At 43.2% G+C, this 21,584-nt stretch overlaps 1 protein-coding gene across 2 annotated transcripts in view; it reads left to right on the forward strand.

Moving 5' to 3' along the window:
- DPP10 (dipeptidyl peptidase like 10) overlaps positions 1-21,584 on the forward strand; it is a 555,109-nt gene that overhangs the window by 244,740 nt on the left and 288,785 nt on the right. Inside the window, exon 1 of one of the 2 annotated variants that reach the window (XM_042784121.1) lies at positions 12,861-13,083. The exons of the other annotated variant lie outside the window; for it this stretch is intronic. Within the exon in view, the coding sequence (XP_042640055.1) occupies positions 13,012-13,083 (72 nt within the window). The 5' untranslated portion in view covers positions 12,861-13,011. Of the gene's footprint in view, positions 1-12,860; positions 13,084-21,584 lie in introns of those variants that run through there. 2 annotated transcript variants of the gene reach the window in all.

Here is a 21,584-nt window from a genome sequence, read left to right on the forward strand (position 1 = left end):
CTACTTTTTCCTAATCATCTCATCATAATAACTTTCCAACTTTAGATTCTTAACCATTTTTTTATGCTCCTCCTATTTCCCTGGTGGTTTCTCCTTTCTTTTGGAAAATAAAATGCTGTCCCCAGTATATTCAGAAAGTTGACATATCATCATTGTCAGCCTATATCGCTTTTCCATCAGACATTTGCGTAATAAAAGTCCTCCTTGCTGTCTGATCCTTCCATAGGACGTTTCTTCATATTACTCTTTTCAGTACAAAGACATGAATCTCAGGATATTTGTGAAGACTAAGGCTTGTGCTTGATTTTCAAGGTTAAATAGGGAAAGAATTACTCCTTACAATATAGCACCCTTATTCTTGGTCCCTTTTATCTTTATGAAGAGTCATTCAGGAAGACAGTAATTCCTTCTGACTTGTTGAACTGTAGACTTCAGAGCCAGGATATGTGTTATTGATAGAGGGAGTCAAGGCCGCCTTTTTTCTTTCTTCCTGCTCTTCTTGAACAATTTATTACCCTTTTAGAGCAAAATCCCAATTCTGCAATGCATCCCATTAACGCTATAGTGCTGCTTATGTTGTTGAATGTATGCTAAAACTTAAGCTTCTTGCAGCTGTTTTTCATTTTCATGGCATTTGCATATTACTACCTTAGATACTTAACTGGGGACTCCATTATTTCCTTTCCTAAAATTCCGTTTCAATTTCTGAACCAAATAAGTGGCCTGAGAGTTTTAGACTTTCATAATATCCACTTTTTTGCTCATCTGTGTGATTTTTTTCACTGTATCAGCCTAGCTTAGGGGAGTGATGTGAAGGATAGCTCTTCTCCTTAATAGCATTTTTTTCTCAAACTTACTGGATTCTCCAGGGTTAGAAGCATCAGCAATTCTTTATCTGCCTCTCCTGCCCGATAGCCTGTCAAAATCCTCAAGAGGGTTTCTGAATGTAGCTCCCAGATGAGTAATGATGCTGAGACTGGGTTTTAGATAGTTATTTAGAATCAAAGTACCAGTGTGCCAATATGTGGTCCTCTATAAGTCTCCTGAGAGGACACTATCAACACAGTTGGGAAGCCTGAGGTTTGTGTCCCATTCTCAAGGTTAAAAATAGTCCCAAAGTTTCTGTAATACTTCTTATTAATGCATCCTCCTAAGTCTCCAACTATATTAACTTCCCCACTCTCTGCATTTTTCTTACACATTTTGCTTCTAATTAGAGATTCTTGTTAATTATATTGAAAGGGAAAGAGCTCTCTTCTGCCTCAAATCACACTCTGACTTCTGCAAGTACCCTTAAGTATCTCTGCCACCTTCTTTATTGAGCAGAAGTGCTAAAATGACTGCCAAACTGAACACACAGTGAAAAATCACAGAATGTTATCCCAATGAAATGTCTGGTCACCATCAGAACTAGGACTGAAATGGGAGTTCAGACATATGCAGTCCAAATGGCAGTGTAGAGCTGGGGTGATATTTTTTATTTTGCAAACACTTGGTTGCATAAACTTGGGCTGATAGAATCTGAGTAGACTCTTGCTGAGTAAAGTGCTGCATTCATTTAATTATTCCTTTATAGCTTTTCTAGCTACTTCTGTTCCTGGGATAAACTGCATCAACAGAACTTCTTTTTTAAATGTGATGCCAGTATTTTGAGACATGAATAAAGACATACAGTAAACTAGTCTCAGAACTGCAAAATTACATATTAGAAATTTTTCCAGGGAAAACATGTGAAATGATGCTTGGATAATCCCTCTAGTATGCGTAGCTTATCCAAGCCATTAATCAGTGTTTGATTTATCAATCATCCTGTTGACTTCACTTGATTTTGATCTCAAAATGTGATTTGTTTCCTATTCTGTCAGGAGGCCCTGGCATGCTTCTTTCTAAACCAGTCCTCTAGCATGAGACTGCATATGTTGCACTACTGTGTTTTAATACAATTCTTATTAATTCTTAATATTTAATATGATACGTATACTTAAGATTATACTTATCATTCTTCTTATTATACTTAATATTCTTAAGCATTTACTTCTTTCAGTTAATGTTGTGATTGCCGATGTTCAAGAGACAACCTACTGTATTCTGTTCAAGAATTGGGATTAGAAAAGCAAGGTTCTTCCTAAATCCTGTATGTTTACATACTATATATTTAACACCTTCCTCATGGTCTTGACTGGAGAATACTTCCTTCATTTACTAAAGTTTTTTGTGTGTATTTATATAGTTCTGCTCTGCCTTGGGCTGTAGTTGTGTTTCCTTGACGGATGAATACCTTTCTGCATGGATAATTTGTATATCAGTTTGTAAAACATTTTCAGATCCTTTGGGAAAGAAAAGGTATTATACAAATCTAGGATAATATATGTGTATATTACTATACAGATGTTTGATACCTTTCATTATACAACGTCTGCTAAGGATGAATAGGCTCTTATCATATAGCTCTGTGACAGCTCCATTTCATATTGTAATAACATCATGGAAAAAAAACTCAGTGGTATAATTTTATAGAAAATCTCTTCTCCTTCCCTTTGAGGTAGGAATAAGGCTTTTGGGATGCTAAGACCTACTCTATCCAGTGACTGCTAATCAGAATTAAGGGTATTGAATAGAGAACAGGCACCGCTGTTCTACACTTCCCCCCTCAGTGTTTTTAAAGGCATCCTAGAATTATGGTGGCCAATAGAGTTACCATTTTTAAAACCAAACCATGCAGTGTTAAATGTTTTTTGTAATTTTCAGCATAAAGTGAGTGCATATAGTCATATCTCTGCTTCAAAAGAAAATACAATTCTAATAGAAAGTTAGGTTTTAGTCATTGCTATCATCATAAGGCTTGTTGGTTTAGTTCTAGAGTGAATTAGAGCTGGATGGAAAATAGTTCACAGGACAATCATCCTGCAAGAAGGAAGTCTGATCAAAAAGGTCTGGGGGATTATACAGGTTTTTACAAAATGTTAGAAAAGGGGTAGAGAATAATTTGTATTGGTATTGAAATGTTTTCTTTAACTTTCTGGTTTAAATTAATTTTTACTTTTGCAATGTAATAAAATTAACATAATATTACTTCCATGTAATATAAATAGTGAAACTAAATTAAATAACATAGTAGGGAAAATCTATCACTTTGGTTCAGTAGTAAGAAAATATTTCAATGCTATTAGAACATTTCACTTATTTTTTTTTTCCAAAATTTAATTTTATTGTTGATTATGGCATTTTATTATGACTCTATTCTTATTTTTAACTCCCCTCATTCTCTCTTTTTTTCTTTTTCATCCTACTCTTCCTCCTCCACACCCCCCAAATTAACAAATGAAATTTGGGTTTCCTAATCCGTCCCTACTGATTTATGTAATGTATAAGGGCAACATTTTCAATATTGCTCAATTGAATTAAGCATTCAATCTGAGTAATTTTTAGTAATAAATAACTGCCTAATCTATTGAGGCGTTTTTAATATCCCACTTACTTCCTAGTTTCATCCCTGGTGGTTAAGTATCTGTGAATTTGACAAGTCTTCCAAGAGTGGCAAGTAGATCTGAGATTCCTGAATTTGCCAATTTAATTTTTGTAAACTGTGGTCTAGGTCATAAAATAGGTTTGAATATTAGTCTCAATTTTTTATCAATTATTTACCATCGATAGGAGATCCTCAATGAGCCATCTAATATTACTGTACATGCATGCCATATGAAGTTCGAAGAATAGCTATAGGGCAACCACCAAGGAGAAGAAAAATCATTCTTGCCACTTGTGATTTTGACCATGAGATTACACTAGTAATCTTTTGGCTTTTTGTAGAGATACATTTGATTTATACCTATGTCAATATGAGACTTCTGAGTTCCCGGGCCAGTCATCTGTTGACCAAATTTAACCCAATTTAATCTGTAAAAAGTTGACAGATTTGTCAATATATAATGACAATTTATATTTCTGGATTCATATTTTTTACTACAAATATGCACCAAGATAATTTTAAAGATCTAAACCTTAAAATTTTTTTGCTCAGCAGGTCGATCCTCAATACAAATTGTACTATTTTCACCCTCAGTTTCAGGTGTGTCTCCTTAAGAATTAAAAAGTAAGCCAAATGTTATTATAAGCAAACTCTGCTATAACAGATCTTCATGGGTGAGGAGTACCTGGAGTAACTTCTGCCAGATTAGAGATATGATGAAATGGCTAGGGAACAGGAAATGCCTATTTCGGAATCTGAGATCTAGTTTTGCCTCTTCCCCACTTAATCCATAACTTTTATACCTGCTCTGATGAGTAAAAATAGTTCTACCAATGAGCACAAGTAGTGCTGTTTTATATTAGTGAATGTCTTGTGAAATACAAATGAGGGTCTTTTGCTGTGAGCTACCATTAGGATTTAAAATCCACTAATATATTTGCATAGAGTTACTTTTGGAGCAGGACATGCCTTTCCTTTGAACTCTGAACAAATATTATTTTCAGAATATACTTATTGCTTTGTTTTTCACTTTGTAGTTATATTTTGCAAATTTGCTCCTCGCAACGTAAGTTTTATAAATATTTCTCCTGGACTTCAGGAGGGCAGACTTTGGCCTCTTCGGGGATCTTCTAGGCAGAGTACCATGGGATAAAGCCCTGGAGGCAAGAAGGACCCAGGAAATCTTGTTGATATTCAAGAATCACCTTCTCCAAGCTCAGGAGCAATGCATCCCAACAAAGAGGAAGTCAGGCCGAAACACCAGGAGGCCTGGATGGATGAACAAGGAGCTCCTGGACAAGCTCAAACACAAAAAGGAAGCCTACAGAGGGTGGAAGCAAGGACAGACAGACTGGGAGGGATACAGAGAAACTGTCTGAGCAGCCATGGAACAGGTTAGGAAGGACAAAGCCCTGGTAGAATTTAATCTGATGAGGGACGTTAAGGGCAACAAGAAAACCTGCTATAGGTACATCAGTGATAAAAGGAAGACTAGGGAAAATGTGGGCCCTCTCTGGAAAGAAACAGGGGACCTGGTTTACCTGGGATCTGGAGAAAGTTGAGGTACTCAATGACTTTTTTGCCTCAGTCTTCACTGGCAAGGGCTCCAGCTACACTGTCCATGTCACGGAAGACAAAGGCAGGGACTGGGAGAATGAAGAACAATCTGCTGTAGAAGAAGCTCGTGTTCAAGACCATCTAAGGAACCTGAAGATGCACAGGTCCACAGGACCTGATGAAATTTATCCATGGGGCCTGAGGGAACTGGCGGGTGAAGTGGCTAAGCCACTATCCATCATATTTGAGAATCTGTGGCAGCCTGGTGAAGTTCCCGCTGACTGGAAAAGGGGAAACATAGCCCCTATTTTTAAAAAGGGAAAAGAGGAAGACCCAGGGAACAACAGGCCAGTCAGTCTCATCTCTGTACCCAGCAAGATCATGGAGACCATTCTCCTGGAAACACTACTAGGGCACATGGAAACCATGGAGGTGGTGACAGCCAACATGGCTTCACTAGGGACAAATCATGCCTGATGAATTTGGTGGCCTTCTATGATCAGGTTACAGTGTTGGTGGATAAGGGAAGAGCAACTGACATCATTTACCTGGACTTGTGAAAAACATTTGACACTATCCCACACGACACCTTTGTCTCTAAATGGGAGACATGGATTTGACAGATGGACAACTTGGATAAGGAATTGGCTGGGTGTTTGCACTGAAAAAGTTGTGGTCAACGGCTCAATGTCCAAGTGGAGAGCAGTGACGACTGGTATTCCTTAGCAGCTAATGTTGGGGCTGGTGCTGTTTAACACCTTTGTTGGACAGTGGGATTCAGTGCACCCTCAGCAAGTTTGCCAACACCACCAAGCGGTGTGGTGAGGTGACACGCTGGAGGGCAGGGATGCCATCCAGAGGGACCTGGACAGGCTGGAGAGGTGGGCCCATGAAAGCCTCATGAAGTTCAACAAGGCCAAGGGCAAGGTCCTGCCCATGGATCGGGGCAATCCCAAGCACAAATCCAGGCTGGGTGAGGAGTGGATGGAGAGCAGCCCTGGGGAGAAGGACTTGAGGGTGTTGGTGGGTGGAAAACTGCCTGTGAGCCAGCAATGTGCGCTCGCAGCCCAGAAACCACCCGTGTGCTGGGCTGCATCCAGAGCAGTGTGGGCAGCAGGTCAAGGGAGGGGATTGTCCCCCTCTGCTCTGCTCTGGGGAGAACCCCTGCAGTGCTGGGTCCAGCTCTGGGGCTGACAGCATAAAGAGGACATTGACCTGCTCAAGCAGGTCCAGAGGAAGCTACAAAGATGATGAGGGGCTGGAGCAGCTCCCCTGTGAGTCCAGGCTGAGAGAGTTGGGGTTGTTCAGCCTGGAGAAGAGAAGGCTCTGGGGAGGCCTTATATCAGCCTTCCAGAGATTAAAGGGGACCTCCAGGAAAGACAGGGAGGGACTCTTTATTAGGGGGTGTAGGGATAGGATGAGGGGTAACAGCTTTAAACTGACAGAGGGTAGATTTAGGTTAGATCTAAGGAAGAAATTCTTCACTGTAAACGTGGTGAGACGCTGGCCCAGGGTGCCCAGAGCAGCTGTGGGTGCCCCCTCCCTGGAAGGGTTCAAGGCCAGGTTGGACGGGGCTGGGAGCACCCTGGGCTGGGGGAAGGTGTCCCTGCCCGTGGCAGGGGGATTGGGACTGGATGGTCTTTAAGGTCCCTTCCAACCCAAACCATTGTATGAGTGTCAAGCTGGTCAGAATTGTAGCAACTGAAAAGGTTTCCACTGAATGTGAAATTCTTCCCTGTAGCCATAAAGATATCATATGTAACCATGTATGCCTTCTCACTATTGCTCACAAAGAGGTTTGGGGAGGAAGGTCCTGCAGGACCCTCTGCCAGGTCATTGCAGGATACCTCAGGTCATCTACAGTGGCACCTGGCAACTGTAGTAGCCAACTAAGTCCCAGTTTCACACTGTGGAATCAGACACACAGATTTTATATATCCCTTTCTCTTGGAAACTGTTGTGATTTATGACTCCATGCATTGTTAGGTAATCAGGAGTGGATGCCATAGATCTGTAATCAAAGCTCCTGTGTTCTTCTGTTATGAACTATTCCTTCAAACACTCTTGAATGCTGGCTGTGCATTTTATTGGTTAATGGGAAGTATTTTTGGAAATGCAGTCCCGTTCTGTATACTTTCACTGAAATATTTGCACGTGTATTTTAATAAGTCCTGTAACTTTCCTACTGGAATATATTTGCATTTATTTGTATTAACTCAGTGTTTGCATTGATTGTTTTTCTAAAAGAAGACTAGGAGAGAAAAGCATGAATGCAATTTATTCACAAAGAAAATAGCCTCTCACTGAAGAAGGTATTAGAATATAATGTGTTTCTGAATGCAGAAGGTGCCTGGAATTTTCCCACTATCAATGAATTTCTTAAGAAGCATAGTTCAAATATTCTGTCATGTAAAGCCATAATTCAAAAAGCACTCTGTACAAAACCACATTCTGTCTGTTTTTCAAGTTTATGTGACTCAGAGTGGTTCTCCTCTGGACAAGTATTTTTAGTTTTTGCAAGCCCACAGATCCACTTAAAACACCAGTGAAGAACAATCATCTTAACTTTTCTTGGGTTTTGGTCACATTAGTTTGAACTTTAGATTCACCTTTATAATTTCAAGGATTTTTTTAGACCAGTTGCTAGAGCTTTAAAAGGAATCAAAAATCCATAATCAGAGTATATTCGTAAGACCTGATTTTGAAAAGCCACTGACAAGCTCTCAAGCCATGACCTTACGGCTTTCATAAACTCATCATTGTTGGGCTGCATAGAGGCTGTGAGCAATATGATGGGAGAGTTTTCTCCTTAGGTGCTAAGAGTCTGTGTGGTAAGGTTGCTAGCAAGAGAGATACAAATGTGAAGTTCTAGGCTAGAGGTGATTGAGAATGTTTGGATCTCAATCAACTGACTTCATGGCAAAAAAACAGATACTGTTTATAGGAAGGGGTCAACTGGATGTAAAAGATGTAATGGGCTTGTTATTTTTATGGGAATGATTTTAATTAGCAGTCAAGTAGTATTTACATCTTCGCTGTGCTGTATAGTTATTAATTATACACTGCTGAAGGCCATATACAATATACAAAACCGAAAACTACCTTATTCTGCCCGTTCCAGTTTTGTTCTTTGAAACTCCATCACTGGAGCAGCATCAGACTTACCAAACACAAAACTCACTTGCAAATGAAGGGACAAGATCTTCACTGTTCTGGTAATGACTGTGCCTCTTGATGGTGATCTGTGCCATGACAGCAGCTGCATGACACAAGACAGTTAAATCACTTGTTAACCAGGACTTTATCTAAGACCAGATTTTATATCTTTACTTCATCTCTGACACTGCACCTCCCAGCCCACCTCCCAAGGGCACTTGAGTGATTAACACGTAGCACATACTCAGCCTCTGGCACCTAGGGGTGTTCTCAGTAACTGCTCTAGCCTAAACTGGTAGCTGGCCAGGAGAGTAGTAAACCACCAGAGTTTCTTCAGAGAGAAAAGGGAGAATTCCCCTCACTTGTGACATCCTCTGCTGTATTCTTTTTGCATGTATGTCCGGCCCTTTTATTACCCTACCAGTTTTCTGGCTTACTTGCTGCCTGCCTGAAATTGGCACTACATATTAGTCTGTTATGTCAACAAAACATAGGTGTTATTAAGTCATAATGTGATACGAGCTGTAACGATCAAGTAATACTCTGATGGAGTTGATATTCAGTGTATGTGGAAGATAAAATAATCGTATTATGTCTTGACTCATGCACCCAGATCTTGTATGTGATGAGGAAGATGGAGGAAATTACAAGGAGCCTGTAACATTAACATTTCAGTTGAAAGATAGATGAATTAATGTAATGACTCTGTAAAGAACTGATCAGAAAGCATAACTCCATTTCTTTCTGCAGCTATTTCACCCAAGCCTTAAGTGCTTTCCCTGCTGATACTATGACGTGTTTTGGTGCAAATGCTACAAGAAACTACCATAAATACTGTATATCCTAATTGCTTTTACCCATATGGCATCAGTTTTAGTACCAGGCTCCAGTTTTAAAGATGTGTGCTATTAATGGCTGTAAAACAACTGTTCTTTTAAACAACCCAGTCAAATGACTTTTGAACAGTAATTTACTAAAAAAGACCCAAATAAAAGTTGGTGCGGGCAGTAGTGAAAACTGGTGAAATAATTTAATATCCCCAAAGCATCAATACTGTGAACCAGCATTCAAAAATAATGATAAAAAGTATGATTGAGTGCTATTAATAAGAGTTTTACTATTGATTTTAAGAAGCCTTAGATAAGAGTCGGTGTGTATAGAGCCAATCCCCAGAATCGTACCCCCAAAATACTCATGTTTCCAATAATTCTAATTGATTTATGAATACCCAACAACCAGCATGCATGACCTTTATGAAACTTATGCTCCATATCTCAGTCCATTATAGTGATAAAACCTCACAATGAATATATTGTGAATGAATAACGAAGCCTCAGCTAAACTGACTGCTAATGTCTTTTCCCTTTTTGATTAATAGTGGACCTCCATCACAATGGATCTCATCAAGAACAAGCTGAAAGCAATCTCTATTGAAACATGCCTATTGAAACCCTAAATCATTAGAATTCTTTGGCTCTGATGGGGGCTCAGTAATTAGTTGAGTTGCAATAGACCTCTGCCATAAACAGCATGAATCAGAACACGTCTGATTCTAAGACTTATTATTTGTATTACTGTAGCACCTAGAGGCCACAGGCAAAATCTAAGTCTCCCCATGTTATGCATTGCTCAGAAAACAATAAGACCCCAAGTCCTACAGAACACAGCCAAGTCAGAGAAAGAATTGGCAGTAAAGACTGCTCTGCAGAAGTAAAGCAAAGCAATAGGTATTGGCATATAGAAGATGCCCTCTTGGTTACCCTTTTTGCTCTTTCTTTGCATGGTGTGATTATTATATGAAAAGAAACAGCAGCAGAGGGGAATAAGGAAAAAGGACAGGTCTGACATCAGTGAGGGTATGGGAGTTTGGTGAATAATGAATTATAAGAGAGAAAATAGGGATATGAAATGGAGAGGTACTGGCAGAGATGGTGTGAAGAGAAGCACAGGAATAGCTGATTCCTGAGCTGAGAGAAGGCAGCTGTGCAGGCTGACACCCGGGGTGAGCAATGCAAGTCCTCACCGCAGGCTTCTGCAGCTGGGTCTCATGCAGGGGCTGCGGGTGGTCCTGGGTGTCATGCTGGAAAGGAATCATAAAGTCAGCAAAAAAAGAGATTAAGTCAGTTAATTTCGACAATTTTCCTACCCTAGGCAGCACCAAGTATACTCATATCACTCCAGACAGACATTTATGCATCTTCCAGGGCTGGAGGCCCCCAAACCTCCTAAGGCAACCCAGTCCATCGCTTTGCCCTCCCCCCACCTCTGGAAATAAATATGTTTTTTTTCCTAATGTTTAACCTGCATCTTTCTTCCTGATTTTCAAACCTAATGCTGTTTATCTGATCCACCATGTATACAAGAGATTATTTTAATTCTTTTATAGCGCCTTTTAAGCATTTGAGCATTGTTTCCACATCTGTCCCCACTTTTCTCTCCTTTAGACTAACTGATTCCAAAGATTTTCAGTTTTTCTTCATAGTGTATGCTTGCCAGACCTCTGTTTCTCCTTGTAGCATGTATGTGTCGCTGTGCATTCCCTGACCTTGGCCCCTGTATCCAACAGATGCCCTGCCAGTACTGACAAGGGCAGGATTTCTCCATACGTCGTGACAGCTGTAGTCCTGCTTGCCTATCACAGCGCACTGTTTGTCCAGCTCACCGTAGCAGGACGCTGCCTTAGGTGCAGTTTGGAGATCCTCTGTAATGTTCCATTCCTCATTTGAAAATGTGATCTAACCTGTTGTTCTCCATCCCTTGCGTAGTCCCTCACGCGTGTCCTTATTGAATTGTGCCATGGCTGGGAGGCCCTGGAAATAATGCAGTGGTGACGGTTTTGTAGATACTTGTTTAGTTTTACTCAGAATATGTTTCTCTCTACGTCATGAAACTGTTCTGGAAGACAGTTCTGGAAGCCCTTCTGAATCAAGATAGATTACATTCATTGCTCTCCTATCCACAGGCTTTTACCCTATTAAAGAAAGAAATTAGATTTGTTTGACATGATCTGCTCTTGACAAATTAGTCGTAGCTATTAGTCGTCATCTAGTTTCATCTAGGTGCTTGCAAAGTTCATTTGATTTTTTTTTCTAGAATCTTTATTGGGACTTCAGAAGGAATTGTATCTGTTGATTGGTGGAGTCAACACAGCGACAGGTGATACCGGAAGATGGAAATACTCAATAATCTGTATTCTGTGGCTGGCTGGTCTGTAATTCCTCAGTCCCTTGTCATCTTCCTGTTCCCTTTTTACCTGTTCCCACCGTAGGCTGAAATCTTCAATCTGGACAATGCTTTTAGTCATACAATTTAGTTTTAGGTAGTCCTGCAAGGAGCAGTGATCCTTGTGGGTCCCTTTCAACTCGAGGTACTCTCCAATTCTGATTCGGTGATCTTTGTCACTCACTGCTATTATTTATACTCGCCATCCAGTTGACCTTTCTTGTGAGGTTTGATGCAGAAAAATACTAAAAAAGATCAAGCACTTCTCTCATTTTGTGCTGACAGCTTTTCTTCTACCTTGCGGTCTCCTGAGAGCCAGGCTGGCTAAGAGAGCGCTGGGGCCGCTCCTGTTGGCCATCCGTCCCCGTGGCAGCACACCGCCTCCTCCACAGTGACAATCCTGCGTTCTGCGACCCTGCTGTGAGCTGGATCACGAAACCCATCTGAATTAACAACCAGCCCAACCCAAGCCCAAGTGTTTCACTTGCTTGTGTTTGAGGTTCTTCCTTACCAAGGTTCATGTTCACTGTCCCTTGAGTTACCACCTACCTTCACACGTTCAGCTTTCGTTGCTGGTTAGAAACAAATTTCAGATGGTCTCCTTGGTCCTTATAAAACCCCCTCGTCGCCAACTGATGATATGGCTTTAGGACACATGGTGCACTGTGTCCCTAAGGTTTTCCCTGAAGTTTTCTTTTATTTCTAGCTCTGTATATGTGCCTCCCATGCCGAGTTCCGCTAAAATGGGTGCTTGAGACCCCTTTCACAGCCACGGGCTTCATAAGGTGGGGGCCTTCGTGCAGAGGAGGGTTGGGACGCCCCGTGCTGGGCTCCCCAGGCTCGGGGACATTCCCGCACGGCTCGGCAGACCTCTCGCTGCTGAAACGCCCCGGCGGGGCTGGGGGGCAGCTCCTGCCCTGCCGTCGGGAGCTGTGGGGGGCAAGAAGCATTTTACAGACGAGCCAACAGCGCAACTGTGTTTCCTTCCCCCTTGTATTTCTTTCTTTTTTATTTCTTATTTTTTTTTCCTTTACCCCCCCTCGTGGTTTCTCTCTGCCGGCGGCGGGGCAGCCGGGGGTCGGGGGAAGCCGCCGCCGGGCCGGGTGGGGGTGCGGGTCCGGTCCCCGCGGGGCGGGGGGGGCGGCAGCGGGGGCGGGCAGCGCGGCCCCGCCGCCGCCGGCAGCGACGCCCCCGTGGCGGGGGCGCGGATGGTCTCTCCCGGGCCGGCGGGAAGCGCTGTGACACCTGCTGGCGGCGGCGGGCCGGCCCACGGCGGGCGGAGCGGCGCGGAGCGGCGCGGAGCGGGCAGAGCGTGCCCGCCGCGGGGCGCTCCGCGGTGATGCGCGGCCGTCCCGCGGTGCGGGGCGCGGGCACCGCGGGGCCGGGCGCCCCCTGATCGGCGGCGCGGCGGGGCACTGCGGTAGCGGCGCGGCGGCGGCTCCGCGCCCCCCGCCCGTCCTCCCCTTTTTCCTCCTCCTCCTCCTCCTCCTCCTCCTCCTCCTCCGCCGCGCCACTTCCAGGGGAGGCTGGTGTCATGCGGCTGGCGCCGAGGGAGGGGTGCCCGGGGCCGCAGCGGCAGTGAGAGGAGCCGAGCCGAGCGCCCTGCGATGACAGCCATGAAGGAGCAGCCGGCGCACCCGGGCGGCAGGGGGAACCCGCCGCCGCCGCAGCCCGACCAGGTGGGACCCGCGGCGGGAGGCGACGGGGGATGGACGGGGGCGGGGGGGGGGGGAAGAGGTGGGGGGGCTGCCGTCCCGGCGAAGTTGTGCGGAGCTGGGTAAAAGTCCGGGGAGGGGGGGGGCGGGCGCCCTCGGGGCTACTCGGCCGGGGGAAGCGGGAGCCCCGCGGAGCCGCCTCGGGGGATGCGGGGGGGGGAGCTTTGAGGCCGCTCGGAGGGGACCCAGCCTTGTCCGGCCCCGCCTCGGCGTTGGGGTATCGCTCAGCCCCGGCCCTCGGCGGCAGCGGGTCCCGCAGGAGTTTGGTCTCCGCTTCCCCGCGAGTTGCGCCGCGGGGGATACACACGCGCGGGGGTGGAGGGCAGCCTGCCCGGCCGAGACGGGGCTGCCCGGGGAGGCAGCGGGGGAGCGGGCCGGGGCTGGCGGGGCCGTGCGCCGGGGAGCGGGGCGGGGGGCGCTCCCACGCTCCGCATCGCCACCGGGGAGGTTTCCCGGAGGGTTTTTGGCAGCGCCGGGGCGGCAGTCGCGTCCCTCGGAACGACGGGTGCCTCCCCGCGGGCTGGCGGCGGCGAGGCTGGCCGGGGTACCGGGGTCTGCCTCGGTACCGGCTCGCTATCAAAACGGGCGAGTCTTCGGGCGGGCGTGTGAAGGATGGGTGCCGAGGGGAGCAGCTGAACTTGGCTGCCATCGGCACAAAATCGAAGTTTTCGTTACCAGACCGCCGTAGCTGTTGCGCCGGGGAGATAGCGCTAACGCCGGGGGAGGGATGGGGCTGCGCGCCTTCCCAGCCGGCGCCCCGGGGGGATCCTGGCGATGTGCTAACTCCAGAGCTATTCCGAGACTGAGGTGTTTGAGGTGTTGGTGTTTTTTTTTTTTTTTTGTTTGTTTTTTTTTTTTTTTTGTTTGTTTTTTTTTTGTTTTGTTTTTTTTTTTTTTTTTTTGGATATTATCAGGACTCACCGCTCCTGTTTTGAACTCTGGCATGCCGAACGGGGCTTGCAGGACGTGAGGAGCCGCATATCACATTTTAATTCTCAGTTATGTGCATCGACAGAGCTCAGTTTTCATCCAGTACACCAACATTGGGTGAAAAACGCCAACAGTGAAAGCTGCTGTGCACAGTTAGGTTTTAGGAAGCCCGTATCGGAGTATCCAGTCCTGTGTGCACAGCCAGGCTGCACGTTAAGCTTCTGGGTAGTCTTTCCAATATCGGTGAACCCATTCATTTAAATAAATTTAAAGATGTATGCTTTTTTCCTGAAAAGTGTATGTATTATGACACATTTTCATGCAACACTGATAAAATAATACATTTGAATTTGAGGAGCGTTCTCGAATAAATTAATTGTGTAAGTTACATTATCTGAAAAAGATGGGTAACTTCCATCAGTACTTAAATTTCACACAAATAGTAGAATTTATGGAAAAATCAAGATCACTTTAAATAGTCTCAGAGGTTCACAGAGCTCATAAATTTCAGGGACATTATTTAGTTTTAGATGGATACTGCTTTTAGATATAATAAAAAGTACTTGAACTTAACCAATCTTTATTTCTTTATATTCAGTTCAGACATGCTGAATTGCCAGAATGTCTTTTTGTTGTTGAAGGTGGAAATCTTTTCAAAGCAAGCTTAGTATTACATGCCAAAAATCACGGGTTTGACTGCTCTTTGAGGTCGTGATGAGGAACAGTGGTTAAATTCTTAATTTAAAACTCGCTAAATTTTTAAGAGTTTATCCTAAATATAAAAACATTATTACCTGAGTGGTCTGGAGTTCTCAGCCTCTCTCGGTGGTGGATGGGAGAATCCACTCGTCTTTCAGCTGTGTCTGTCTGCTTGAAGTGTAAATGTGAAGTTCCATGTATTTGCATCAGTTTTTTCCAGAACCAGTCTGGTTTTCTTGGTTAAAGCTGATATTGAATCAACTTTAATTCCCTGTTGTCTTAGGTGATAGGGATGTCATGCAGGTTATAACAGCATTGCATATAAAATGTTGCTTTTAATGCATGGTAAGTCTTTCTATGGCTTTAAATATTAATGGTTAAGGATGCAGGCCTAAATCCTGCAGTGAGCTCCGTACCAAGTGAGGCCGCGGTTGGTGGATCTCTGTGAGCACCGAGGCAACTGGCACACCTTCGCAAAGCCAAGATCCATGTGGCTGTAGCTCAGCCCTGGCCAGGGCTTGGCCACAGGCTGTATCTGACTCTAGGTTTGTGCCTGAAACCATTCTTAGTACGGCAGCGTGATATGCCAACACCACCAAGCTGTGTGGTGGGGTGACAGGCTGGAGGGCAGGGATGCCATCCACAGGGACCTGGACAGGCTGGAGAGGTGGGCCCGGGCAAACCTCATGAAGTTCAACAAGGACAAGTGCAAGGTCCTGCCCATGGGTCAGGGAAATCCCCAGCACAAATCCAGGCTGGGTGAGGAGTGGATGGAGAGCAGCCCCAAGGAGAAGGACTTGAGGGTGTTAGTGGGTGGAAAACTGCCTGTGAGCCAGCAATGTGCGCTCGCAGCCCAGAAACCACCCGTGTGCTGGGCTGCATCCAGAGCAGGGGGGCAGCAGGTCGAGGGAGGGGATTGTCCCCCTCTGCTCTGCTCTCGTGAGACCCTCCTGCAGTGCTGGGTCCAGCTCTGGGGCTGACAGCATAAAGAGGACATTGACCTGCTCGAGCAGGTCCAGAGGAAGCTACAAAGATGATGAGGGGGCTGGAGCAGCTCCCCTGTGAGTCCAGGCTGAAAGAGTTGGGGTTGTTCAGCCTGGAGAAGAGAAGGCTCTGGGGAGGCCTTATATCGGCCTTCCAGAGATTAAAGGGGACCTCCAGGAAAGACAGGGAGGGACTCTTTATTAGGGGGTGTAGGGATAGGATGAGGGGTAACAGCTTTAAACTGACAGAGGGTAGATTTAGGTTAGATCTAAGGAAGAAATTCTTCACTGTAAACGTGGTGAGACGCTGGCCCAGGGTGCCCAGAGCAGCTGTGGGTGCCCCCTCCCTGGAAGGGTTCAAGGCCAGGTTGGATGGGTCTGGGAGCACCCTGGGCTGGGGGAAGGGGGCCCTGCCCAGGGCAGGGGGATTGGGACTGGATGATCTTTAAGGTCCCTTCCAACCCAAACCTTTCTATGATTCTATGTGGCTGTAATCTTAATGGAGGGATATTGTGGATCCGAAGACTTCCATTGGCTTTTTGTGGTTGTAGTTACAGAGCTGCAGCCATTGTGGACACTGTGGTGGGCATGGGGAGAAGAACAAACAGGGACCCATGTGTTTACCTTGGTTTTCCATACCCCATAGCAGTGTCACCTGGCTGGCCTGCATGTAAAATGATGCCTTAGGGCCTTCTATAAATCCATCTCTGGCCATGTACTCTTTTTTAGCATGTCATTTTGCTTGGTGAGCTTGAATACATCTGTAGTGTCACTACAAGTGACACCTATAGTTTATTTATTTTTAACAAGAAGGTGCATCTACACTGACAGGGTTTACTGAGGTAGCAGGAGCAGCAAATCTTTTCGGGTAGAGAAGTGGTTGGACCTGTGGAAAGTCCAAGAAGGAACAAGAAATTACACCAAGATTGTCTAAGTGTAAATCTTCTGACTTCAAAGTCCGGTTATTCAGATACCTCTGAGAATAGTCATATCAAAATTGATGCATTTGTGGTAAATTTATAGGCTTGTGACTTGAGCTGTATTTTCAAATTACAGCAGGCTAATGCTGGGACTCTCCACTTAAATAAAAGCTTGAACTCACTGAAGCATCCACAGCCATCAGCTTATGAACAAATTGGATACAACTTCATATCCAACACTTCCCCTGATGGTATTTTTAAACCCAGCCCCTCCATGGCCAAGGCATCTAATAACAACTTCCATTAACAGTGCTATTGATGTTTCAGTGATTGGTTTGATAAGTTAGCCAGATTTATTCTCAACTCTTTGCTAAATGATGACTCATATTTATTGCCAAAATTACAGTTTTATGTTTAGATGATATATGTGTAGAAAGGAAAAGAGCTGTAAATTGCTTGTGTTTCTTCTCATTTCCGGAAAGCTCTATCAAAGTGTTCAGACTTCTGTCACTTGAGCACTTGTGTTGGGATTGAATGTGGCTCCCTCAGTTCCTCTTAGAGAGTACAAAAAATAGTGGTTTTTATCTTGTAGCTTTTAAGAACTGTCCTGGGGTCTTGGACAATGATGTTTAGCAATGGTTTTTAGAAGGCACAACCATTCGGTAGTCAGTGGACACAACATATTTGAAAAATATAATGTACCTGTATGACTTGCTGGTTGATGAATGTTGCTGTCTTTGCAGATGAAAAACTAAGATAATTCCTCTAGGTATTACCTTTGTGAGGCTTCAATCTGTTTACAAAAAACAGATGATCTACACCACCTGGTGCTACTTGCTGTTCTTTGTGTGTATAGAAGACAGACCTTTGAAATTTATAATCATTCTCTCCTGAGCCTCTTTTACTCTTCCAACTTAAGGCCTTTTTAAAATTGATTATAAAAGGGAAAAAAAAAAAAAAAAACAAACCAGATTTTTTTTCTTCACTGTGTGTCATTTTAGAATATACTACAATATTCTCCTTAAAAACAGGTAAGGAAAATTAAATCACACTGCAATTATGTTGCACTAAACAGGGAAATTATTTGGTAAGCATTTAAATTACATGTTTAGCATATAAACAAGGACAACTGAATACTGTTTGCTTGACTGTCTTGATTAAGGAGTTGAATTTTCTCTGTCTCAGAACCAGTTTCTGTAGTCACCAAACAAGAGGCATATTTGAAAAGTACATCTGAATAAAAGAGAACAATGTGTTTTATTTTTTCAGTGACTAAGGCCAAAATAAATTATATTTTTATGTCTTCCTTCATTGCCTTACTTCTTTTTCCCCAAAACAGACTCTGATCTTGCAGCGGGAAAAATGTTGATGGATAGCTGTGTCTGTTCAGAGTAGTATTCATCTTAATGGAGTTTTATCAAGGCAAAAGGGCTCTCCCCTGCCCCACTCAGGTCTTTTTGAGCTCGATGGATCAGGGAGAAACCTGAACTCTTAACTGTATACATATAACAGCTCCAGTAACTTGAAAGATACAGTTAGATAGTCAAGTCCATGCCCCCTGCTCTTGGTTGTGTTCAGAGCTGGCTTCAGGCTGAAATAAGAAATTCTGTTCTAGTACATAATCCAAAGAGACTTTGCATTTTTCCTTCTTGCCAGCCTAGCAGAACTTTTTACTTGTTTTATTGCAGCACTATATCAAGCATACTGGTTTGCAAGGTTCACCATAACGTCAGAAACATCAGGTAAAAAAAGCCAATAAAAATGGAGAAATAAGGTTATATTATCATGCCCAGAATATTTCATAAAGAGTTAACATCTGAATCTTAGCTTTAACTTTTAAATTCTATTTTGTACACTATATATATGCCACACTACATCCATCCGGGATCCAGAAAGAAGTATTACAGGCTTGCGATATCTGTTGAATATATGACCAGCAGCACAAGAAGCTTATGTGAAAGTGTATTAACTGTGGTAGTTTGGAATATTGTTCAGGGTTCAAGTTCTAGGGGAAGGCATGGGATGTGTCATCTTTCAAATACTACACATGGTTTTGATATGCTTTCTCTTTGCCACATGGCTGTTTCAATGTAACTCAGTTATGTACCCAACTGTGGAGATTAGCACAAAAAGCCTGAAACTCATCTTCCATCTTCATAGCATTTCTAGTCTTCTACTCTGAGCTCTGTGGAGCAGGGGCAAGAAATGCTTCTCATGTTAATTGAGAAGCATCATTTGATATGACATCTTGTAAATAGGCTGGGTGTGTACAGGATCTCAGGTAGCTTAAGAGAGCAGTCATTCAAATAGCTGTATAGAACATGAGTGTGTTTCTCAGTGCATCTAAAATTCAGAAGCGATGAATTTCTCTTCAGAAACTCACTTCCCTAATTCAGAAAACTTGACGAAGAACTTTCCAGTGCTTGATCCACCGTCTGCCCTGGGAACCTGTCAGGCGCACAACAGTGAAGACATCTCTGTTGGTGAAGGCAGGACAAGGCAATCACACTGATGCTCTCTTGCTCCTCTCACACTCCCCTCATGTTTCCCATGACTTTTTGCAGGTTTTCTGTGTCTTGCTTTCAAAACAGCACATGGGAATCTGTGCAGCATAACAGCACCTGATTTTTCAGTGTTTGGAGCCCTCTGCTTTGCAGGTGGATTAAAGAGATTACTTAGTTCACTAAATCAAAGAATGTGAAACTGGGCAATCTTATTACATCTAGTAGCCTCATATACTTGAACATATTGTGTTAGCTATTTTAAAGCACACTTTCAGTATTTCTTTCTAGTATCTTCCAACTGAAAGTATTGCTTCAGGCAAGCTATTTTGATAATTAACAAGAGGGAGGAACTCTTTAAGCAAATGGAGATGTTGTTTGATGTTATTCTAGAATTTGAAAGCCATCATTTTAGCATTTTTTAATAACTTGAGGGCATTCAGAGATTACATGCATGTGTAACTGCCTCACAAACGTGAACACAGACTTTCTTCCTATAGTGGTAATAAGGACGAATGTAATATGTGATCCCTAGAGAGCTATCGTAGTTTTTGTTGTTGTTGTGTTTTGTTGAGTTTTTTTTGAAACTAATGGAGCTTTGAAATGTGCCCGACCTATGGAAAAAATTGTAGGTGTACAAGACTGTACTTCATATGTTATACTTTCTTTTAACATTGCACTGGAAGACGTAGGCAGGCTCATCTGCTGCTAGAGATGCCTGTGTCCTGCCAGAAGGTATCTGTAATTTGTTGACACCGTCTTTGTAACTCTTATAAGACCTGTGTCATATTTCAAGCCCATGCATTAGTCACGAAATCTCAGCTGTCTCAAACTCTGTCCCTTTCCTCTTTAATCATACACTTCTTTTATGCTCCACTCAGCTGCATCGAATAATGTTCATGAATATATGATAGTAAAAAGAACAATGCTGATGGTGACTGATGATGATAAATTACTGTATTTATCCATTAGGAAGGACATTGAATGACCTACAGATCTGAGGCTGAAGCTAAAAGACCTTTTCTGATCGTTCTTAACACTGCTGGCAACAACCACGTAACTTATTATGTGTTATTTATGTAGAGAATCTGTAAATACTTTTGTACAATTCTAAGCCAAGATAAAAGCACTCTGATGCTTGGAAGGTGTTGTCCAAGATAATCAATTAGGAAGTATTAAACAATGTGATAATTTAAAGAAAATAAAGATTCTTTAAATACTTTTGGGGGGGGGTTATTTTAGATGTCCTGGGGCAATATTTGCAATTTACATTCCTTTGGGGAGAAAAAACTTTCCAGTAAACAAACTGGGCAAATGTTAGTTTTCTTTTTGGAAACATGGAGAGAATTCCAAGTGCTAGTGGGAAAACCATTAAACTTGTTTGAAATGCTGGGCGAGTGCAAGAAAACTAAATCAAACACTGCCAGTGCAACTGATTATTCATCCTCCGTGTTTGTTCTTTTTGCTTCTGATGGCGCAGAGGCTGCTGACTTCCTTTCCCCCCCTTCCCATACTATGGCTTCAGAGGCTGGTTAAATCAAAGCATTTAATATATATTAGGGGAGTCTTGAGTAAAGATTTGAGCTTAAGTACACTTAATTAGAAGTAATGATGTGCTGTGGTTTTGAATCTTATGGAAGAACTATGTAAAAGTTCTGAATAAACACAAAGTGGCTAGAAAAATTGGGTGGTCTGAATCAGAAAACGTGCAGTTCAAGAAGATCTTCTGGGTCTATTCCCCTCTGGAATTCTCCTTTTAGAAATTCCCACCTTATTTGTGAAGAATTCTGCAATATCACAGTGCAAATAGCAACGCAACAAAGATCCTACTGAAAAGTTCAGTCAAGGGCCTTCTTGTTCTAGGGCACAGATGACTGTATTGGGTAATTAGAAGTCATCAACCATAAATATAGGTGTAAATCTTCTTGAGGTAATAAGCCCACAAAGTCAGAAGACTTTGAAATGAATGGGTAGCTGCAATGCAAGGAAATTAGTTGAAAAGGTTCCTTTTTATCTTTTGTTCAAAGGTTCATTGTATTGTGGTACATTGAATATATGTTACCTCTTGGTCCCTGAGATGGCTGAAAATATTTCTGTATCCTGGACTGTTCCTGAAGTGTTTATTTACAAGGATTTCCCCACTGAAGTCAGTGGGACTACTGATGTGAATAACGTCTGCAGGACTAATCATATAATTTGCACTGTAGTAATTTTCATTATATCTTGGGGAAAAAAATTCTTTAGTATACAGTAAGATGGATTGAGCTGCACTACTTAAGCTGTACGAAAGGTAGTTATCAAAATGTTGTCACCTGCATTCTCAGAGGCTTTTGGTAGTAAATGTTCAGTGTTGTGGCATGTTTTCAAATTCAGAAGTACAGATCTACATTTATGATATTACGTGTCAGACTCTGAAAATGTTCCTGAATGCA

The sequence above is a fragment of the Tyto alba genome, unplaced genomic scaffold (assembly GCF_018691265.1).
Source record: "Tyto alba isolate M040663 unplaced genomic scaffold, T.alba_DEE_v4.0 Super-Scaffold_7, whole genome shotgun sequence".
Lineage (NCBI taxonomy): Eukaryota > Metazoa > Chordata > Aves > Strigiformes > Tytonidae > Tyto > Tyto alba.